Raw genomic sequence first — 8430 nt, 5'->3', positions numbered from 1 at the left:
GAATGTTTAAAGTGTAGCAAAACAAGTGTAAATTGTACTAGTTATTGTGGCATTCATGAGAGCGCATCTTCAATGCAAGCAAGTGCTAATCGGCTTGTCAATATGATTGTGTATAAAGATTATCTAGATCAAGGTTGTTATGTGTAAATATGTCCTGTTGAGATGAACCAAGGGGATGGATGTGCAAACTTGGGTATCCATTGACATGAGCATATGCTTGATGGTGTGGATATGGTTGTGTGAAGGTGTGTGTCTAATGGGATTGGGCGGTGTTACTTTGGAGATGTGTACTAACCAATATCGAAGTGATTCTCTCCTCCTTTCAATTCACACGACAACACTCAGATAAGTCAACCACCCCCTAAATTTGAAAACATACATGCTTATTATCTCAACAAAAAATGCATCCCTCTAAAATCAAAGGGTTCGCAAAAAGACTGCGTTCGATGCGTCCCCTGGCCTAAAGAGTTGAGAGGTGTAGCAAATCACCCGAAAACTTGTTGCCAATGGAAGCGCGAGTTCCAGCTCGGCTACTCACCGAAAACCTCGGGTTCGATGCCGCCCACTCGCCTAAAGAGATGAGAGGTGTAGCCAACTTGTTGCCAATGGCACCCACTGGCCTAAAGAGATGAGAGGTGTAGCCAACTTGTTGCCAATGGCAGCAAGTTCAAGGGATGCATCGAGGCACGTAGGCAATTTGAAATATGCATGAGCATGCATCCCAAGTTGTGACTATGGCGTGCGATGTCCACATATCCATCTCGATCAGATGGTGAATTGGTTTTAAAGATCCTGCGCAAATCTGTGGAGAGTTTTTGCCTGTAGAGCGCACAGAAAACAAGCTGGTTTTCTGCTCACCATCCCCCTAGGGTTTCTGCATGTCAGTTTCTCTGCACGGAAAGCTATGCAGAACATGGAAACGGACGACGCAGTCCCTAAAGTTTCTTCAGAAATCAGTTCTGCACCGAATGGGAAGCAGAGCATGGGCATAGGTATACAAAGGAAGCTTGACAGCAGCGCTTGCCAAAACTCATTGAAGGAAATCATAGACCTGCTTGATCATCATCATCATCCTTCTGTCCAGGTAGATTTCCAAACCCTAGCCTCGCTTTTGAGAAAATGTGGCCTTGCAAAAGCTTTAATGGAAGGCAAGAGACTCCATTCCCACCTCATGAAAAGGGGACTCCACAGAAACCTCCTCTTAGGTAACCTTCTCCTTCAGATGTATGTTAACTGTGGATCCCCCACGGATGTGCATGAATGTTTTCTCAGTATGCACCATAAAAACAGGTTTTCATGGAACTTCTTGATCACAGCATATGCGAGGGATGGCCGACATGAGCATGCCATACATGTGTTCCACCAAATGCAATGTGAGGGCTTGCTGCCAAATGAATTCATCTTTGCCACTGTTATCTCTGCATGTGCAAGGAAAGCTTCTCTGATGGACGGCAAGCACACTCACGCCCAACTGATCGGCAGTGGAATTCAATTGAATGTAGCCGTCCACAATGCCCTTGTCAATATGTACGGCAGATGCAGCAGTCTAGTAGATGCTAGAAGGCTGTTTGACCAGACGCTCGATCGGAACGTTGTCTCTTGGACTGGCATGATTTTATCATACGCACAGCATGGAAATGGCAAAGATGCCCTTCTGTTATACATCCAAATGCAACAGGAGGCAGTGATCCCAAACAAGGTCACATTCATCAGCATTCTTGATGCATGTGCCATCCAGGAGTGGCTGATTGAAGGCAAACGGGTGCATGCGTATATTGTCGGTAGTGGTCTAGAATCAGAGGTTGTCTTGGCAACCGGCCTTGTTAACATGTATGGAAAATGCGGCAGCCTTGAAGATGCACTCAGGGTATTTGAATGCATGCCAGAACGGAACACAGTCCTATGGACTTCCATGATTGCAGGGTATTCACATCAAGGACATGCTGATGAGGCCCTTGAACTCTTCAATAGAATGTTGTTGGAAGGAGTGTTACCTGACAAAGTTACTTATGGCAGCATTTTTGATGCTTGTGCTTGTCAAACAGCACTGGCAATTGGAAAGCAGGTGCATGCTGCTACCATGAATGATGACTTGCAATCCAATATTGTTGTGGCAACAGCACTGGTTAACATGTATGGAAAGTGTGGTGCCATAAAAGAGGCTCGCTGCATTTTTGACAAAATGGAGGAGCAGAATTTGCTTTCCTGGACTGCCATGATTGCATCATATGTCCAACATGGCAATAGCAAGGAAGCAATTCAACTTTTTGAACAGATGCAGAGGGAGGGTGTATCTCCAGACAAGGTTACCTTCTGGAGCATTGTTGATGCATGTGCCAGTCAGGCTGCTTTAGGTGAAGGGAAATGGGTGCATGGTCTTATTATTGGCAATGGACTGGAGTCAGATTCATTTTTGGCAACAGCCCTCATCAATATGTATGGTAAGTGCGGCAAAGTGGATGATGCACGTGACATTTTTGATAAAATGCCAGAGCGGAATGTGGTCTCATGGACTGCCTTGATCACAGCATGTGCCCAGCATGGTCATGACAAGGAAGCCCTGCTCTTATATGACCAAATGCAGCAGGAAGGGATGACCCCTAACAGGGTAACCTTCGTCAGCATTCTCTCCTCATGTGCTAGTGAGGCTGCTTTGGTGGAGGGGAAAAGGATACATATTTCTATTGCAAACAGCAAATTCCATCAAGATGTCGTGCTCATGACAGCTGTTGTAAACATGTATGGCAAGTGTGGTAGCCAAGAGGATGCAAGGAGAACTTTTGATGAAATGGAAGAGCAGAATGTGATTTCATGGAATACCATGATTGCAGCCTACTCTCATTTTGGCTGTGCCAATGAGGCTCTTGAATTCTTTGAACAAATGCGATTGAAGGGAGTTGCTCCCAATAAGGCTACATTTGTTAGCATCCTGGATGCATGTGCAAATGAGGCAACCTTAAGTAAAGGGAAAGGTATGCATACACTGGCAATTCACAGTGGGTTTGATCTTGATCTTGATGTTGGAAATGCTGTCATCAACATGTATGGTAAGTGTGGGAGGCTAGAGGATGCACATAAGTTGTTTGATCAGATGCTTGAGTGGGATGTTGTTTCTTGGAATACAATTATTGGGGCGTTTGCCCAGCATGGCCATTCAAAGATGGCTCTCAAACTTTTTGAACAAATGCTGGGGAGAGGGTGTTCACCCGATAAGGTTACTTATGTCGGTGTCCTTTCTGCATGTGGCCATGCTGGCCTTGTAGGTGAGGGTCAGCATCACTTCGCTTCCCTTACATCAGACCATGGCATGACACCAACAACAGAGCATTATCATTGCATGATCCACATGTTTGCACGATCTGGATTGATGGAACAGGCGGAGGACTTCATCAGTAAGATGCCATTTCAGCCGACTTCTGTAACTTGGATGGCTTTGCTCAGTGCCTGTAGGGGTCATCCTGACATGGGTAGAGGAGAATGTGGCGTAAAGCACATGATTGAACTTGACGAAGAAAATGCTTCTCCATATGTGATGCTGTCAAACATCTATGCAGCATGCAGAAGTGAAGAGGGAGGATATGCATCAGATTTAAGAGGCATTCACCATTCTTGAAAATTTGTCAGTGCATTTTCAAGGATAATCTAGCTTACCTTGATGTATCAATGTTTTAACAAGGCATAAATAGTGGATGTCTCAAGTGCGCAGTAGTTCTGGAGCAATAACTTCCTACGGCCATGAAGGTAAGGAAAGGAAGCAAGTGGGAGAGGAAATTGGCTCTATTGGCACCAAACAAAGTCCATATTGACATCTCTTTCAATAACATATGGTGGTCTCATATCTTCAACCCTCCATTAGCAAAGGTGAACCTCAAGACAACAAGAAGGTTGAACAATAAAGGGTTAGTCCAGTTCTTGGATTTATGGGATGCTCCTGGGTGGAGAGAGGACTGACAGCTGGCCATCGTGTTTGGGATTGCTAGCTCTGATCGACTTCCTAAAGGCAGTCCTGGAGCAGCTACAGATACTACCTATCTCTACTACATTGAACATGAACACTTGAATGAAAGATTGGTGCTGGCCAATCAGGGGGGATTCCTCTCCTCAGCTCCCAAACTTAAGAAATCTATGGACACATCATCAAATCTGAATTAATGTATCATACTGTAACAAAGTTTGGAAAATTAAATGGAATCTAGAAATGTGGCAGGGAAGGTGGAAATTCTGTGGGACCTGTCCATTTCAGTGAGAGCCAAGACCTTTCTGTGGAAGGTAATGTTGGGTGCCTTGCCAGTGTAGGGCAAAAGCTACAGCAGAGAAACTTGTCATGAGGCAAATGTCCCAGATGCAGGAGCTTTAAAGAGGATGTTTCGCATTACTTCAGGAGCTGCCCAGCCCTCAGGGTAGGTTGGACTCAAATCAGCAGATGGGCTTCTTTCATTATAGGGTACAGGATCACTTGGTCTCACTGGCTTTTGGGCAAGCAGTGTGGGCCCTTAAAGGAATGCAACATAATATTTGGTATGATGAGATACTCAGTTTTATGAGAAATATGGACATAAGGAACTCAGGGGGATTAAAGCACAGATGAATGCAACATAATATTTGGTATGATGAGATACTCAGTTTTATGAGAAATATGGACATAAGCACAACTAAAATCATTATTCATATCCAATTGCTTCTCTCTTGTGAACAATATGGAGAGAAACTATAGCATAATTATTTGAACAAGACATGGTGTCGTATTCTCAGAGTTGAAGGAAATGAGGAAGGCATTATGCCACGCATATGACAATACTTCATAGCAAGAAGAAAGAGTAGAGAGACAAAATTTAAATCATAGCAAGAAGAATATGGAGCTCACCTACCTTGTGTTGAGGAGGATGTCACTATTAGGACGACAATGACTTGAGTAGATGATAGGCGAGACAAGGAGAAAAATAAGTAATATAGAAAAAAACAAAAAGATGGGCTAAAATGAATGACTATCAGCTTTAAATATGTGCCATGAATGACTAGTATGGGGTGACTGACTCATTAATATGGGACAGGATTAAAGATGTAAATGAGGCTAAAAAAAGACCAAGCAAGGTTCCAACTTAAGGACCTTACTTTGTAGATGCTGGCCAAACTTAAGGACCTTACTTTGTAGATGCTGGCCACAGGGAGTATCACAAATCTACCTCTATTGTCTCCATGCCACATAGAACTGAGCCTTCTAAGTTACATGTCAGCTTTGGAACACTAACTGGTAGAGAAAAGTACAAAAATGTGGGATCTTACATGGAAGTCAAAACAAAGGAAGATGAAGACAGTGAGAAGCTCGTGCTTGACATGTGAGAGTTGCTCCAAGGAATCTACTCTTTTTGAGTATGTTACACTTTTAGATATCATACTCCCCATGAGAGACGTACTCCAAGGCGTTTACTTTTAATTTTTAGTGCTGAATTATATTGGGTTCCAATGTTTGCAATGTGTATCTATGCATCAACAATGGGCCTAAGATATTATCACTCAAGCCATATAGTGTAACTTGTCCAAAAGAGGGACAATTTATATAGTGCAGCTAACATGCTAACATCAACATGCTTCTTGATCTATTGTGGTAGGCATTATAATATTTTAAACGTAGGCATAGTTTCAAAAGCCCACGCAAAAGGTCTATAAGAAAACTTGGCTATATTTTTAAATTCTTAGTATGTGTATTATGGTATTTTTTAACACCAAACATTTTAAGACATCATCATCGTCGATATCTAGTAGTGTACTATGCAATAATATTACAATATAGCTTTAATTAGATGTAATTCATCTCTCTCTCTCTCTCTCTCTCTCTCTCTCTCTCTCTCTCTAATTTTTCAATTGGAATAGAATGGTGGTGGGTGTTCACAAACATAGCAGGTCTCTCTCTCTCTCTCTCTCTCTCTCTCTCTCTCCCCCCCACCGTCTCTCTCTCTCTCTCTCTCCTTCTTCCACCCTCTTCCCTCTTCCCTCCCCCCCCTCTCTCTCTCTCTCTCTCTCTTTCATTTCACCCTCCCTACCTCCCTTTCACTCTCCCACCCTCCCTCTCTCTCTCCTTCTCCCACCCACTTCCCTCCCTCTCTCCTCCCTATGCATAATCTCTTCTTCCCTCTCTCACACTCATCTTCAACCCTTCTCCCTCTCTCTCTCTCTCTCTCTCTCTCTCTCTCACCTCATCTTCACATGCCTTTGCATAGCATTGCATGTGAGTTTATTTTATACATTTGTATTTTTGTGTTTGCATGACATTTTTTGCTCTTTATTATCCTTTTGCATGTCAATGCATGTATGTGCTATGACAATACATTGCATTGCATGACATGGCATGGCATTGTATTTGGATGTTATTACATGTGCATGTCATTGCACGGTACTACTTACCCTTTGCATAGTGTTGCATGTCAATGCATGTATTTCATGTGATTATATGTCATTTGAAGCCTTTCCTTTTGACTTCATATCATTGCATGTGAGTATAATTGATAAGGTGAATAATGTATACAATTATACATGCAAGATAATTTCATTCTAGGAAAGATATCTAGTATGTCTTGCGTACTATTTCATAAAAAACAGTGAACAATGTAAAATTATTAAGGTTAATAATTTTATAATTATTATTAAGGTCATGACAATTATTTGAGAGAGAGAGAGAGAGAGAGAGAGAGAGAGAGAGAGAGCATTTTTGTTTATAATTTCAAGATCTTAGATTTACTCGTATATACTGCCAGTAAAGAGCTGCAGTTATACCCTCGGTATAAAATAGATACACAAAGCTAAAAGCAAAAAGAGATTTTGCATAGATATTTCTTAAATTTAGAAAAGTAGATGCATGGCTATTCCCTAAATTTAGAAAAGTAGATGCATGGATAAGTGTTGTGTGTAAAAAGAGGAATTGCATGAATAAGTAATATATTCAAGAAAATCTACGTAGATATTAACATTGAGAAGACTTTGAAATAATAAATGAACATATTCTAGCCATTGACATACAACCATATTGATTGTCTTGCTAAAACATTTAAAAAAGAAAAGCAAATAGTGCTTGCTAAAGAGTTGATACAAAGGATATTTTATTATTGCAACATGAAGGACCTTTTCAGAACTACAGTATAACGTCATCAACAATACAAGGTCCTTTTCAGATTGTTCTCCTCATGGTAAACATTCTCATTTTAAAGTGGGTTGATGTATAAACATATTATGGTTTGCATTTAACCCAAAGATACACAAATATACAAAATAAAGGTGATTACATGCACAAATACACAAATATACAAATATACAAAATAAAGGTGATTACATGCACAATATGGTCTACCAGTACCTACCTTTCCAACTAACTATGATGTTATCTTAGGAAGGCCATTCATGAGATAGTTGATGATTCATGACTAGAAAACTAATAACATTTATCTTCGAAAAGAAGAGAAATTGATCAAAGTCATTTTGGCTACTCACAATGCTCACCCAGTCACTAGATCTCCAATAGATTTGGATTTTGTTAAGAGAATCCGTTGTAACTAGTGTATATCTTATGTGCAAAGAAAAGATTAGTCGTCTTGAGAAGAAGATTTATGCTGAAAAAGCACATGTTATAAATGGAGACCTAGACATTAATCTTAACCATATTGCAACAGAGATCAATAAACATAACCACGAGATAGCGTCTATTCTGAATCCAACTTAAAGTGAAATTTGGATGCAATTATTGGCGACTATGAATGTAGTACCCCATAAAATTGGAACCAAATATTGGAGGGATGAAAACATGAAATCTAATTTGTTTAAGAAAATCCATGATAACAAAGGTATGCTCAAAAGTGTCATTCAAGGGAACCATTTGCCATTTTAACTGACACACTAGTGGGCTCAAGTTTTGGCCTTCCCCACTTTTCCCAGCAGCATGTTTTAGTGACTATGCTCACCCCACCTCTGCCATTAAGTATGGCTACAATTTTGTATCCCTTATATGAGATCGAAAGTGTAGCATTCATGTCTTCGCTTTCATAATATTGCGAGTCTCCTAATTTATTAATAGGAACTTAAGGAAGACTTCCTTCTCGATCCGAATCTGAATTTTCATTGTCTTCATCATCAATCTTGCCTATCTTAGCCCTAAGGCATCCACTTAGCCATTTTTGTACATCATTCCACATATGGCAAGCTTACCTTGTAAGAGTTGGCGCCCCAGGGAATAGTGACTAGAGTAGACAAGATTGTTTGCAACAATTCTACATTCCTAGGATGATGATTTTATCTTTGGACAAATTTGCCTTTAGAAAAACGTATAGACCTTGTAAAGAGGCCATTATTAGACTTCCTTTTTGTTTCCTGACCCTCACTTCCAAGATACTGAGGAAGAGTTCCCACAAGGGAATCAAAGGTTAAATTCATATTTCCAAGATC

General features: G+C 40.8%; 1 protein-coding gene across 1 annotated transcript; it reads left to right on the top strand.

Annotated features, from left to right (window-relative positions):
- The first annotated feature begins 611 nt into the window (after nucleotides 1–611).
- On the top strand, nucleotides 612–5465 carry LOC147605471 (pentatricopeptide repeat-containing protein At2g03380, mitochondrial-like). The gene has a single exon (XM_086793154.1). It carries the CDS (start codon nucleotides 905–907, stop codon nucleotides 3611–3613), a length of 2709 nt encoding a protein of 902 aa, XP_086649280.1. The 5' UTR covers nucleotides 612–904; the 3' UTR covers nucleotides 3614–5465.
- The last annotated feature ends 2965 nt before the right edge of the window (nucleotides 5466–8430 follow it).

This window comes from Cibotium barometz, chromosome 59, assembly GCF_041138505.1.
Source record: "Cibotium barometz isolate CiBa-2024 chromosome 59, ASM4113850v1, whole genome shotgun sequence".
In the NCBI taxonomy this organism is placed as follows: Eukaryota; Viridiplantae; Streptophyta; class Polypodiopsida; order Cyatheales; family Cibotiaceae; genus Cibotium; species Cibotium barometz.
Note: the sequence above shows the minus strand (reverse complement) of the source record. Positions and strands in the feature narration are given on the sequence as shown.

Coding starts and splice junctions, on each gene's coding strand:
- LOC147605471 (XM_086793154.1), top strand. CDS start 905: ATGCAGAACATGGAAACGGACGACGCAGTCCCTAAAGTTTCTTCAGAA.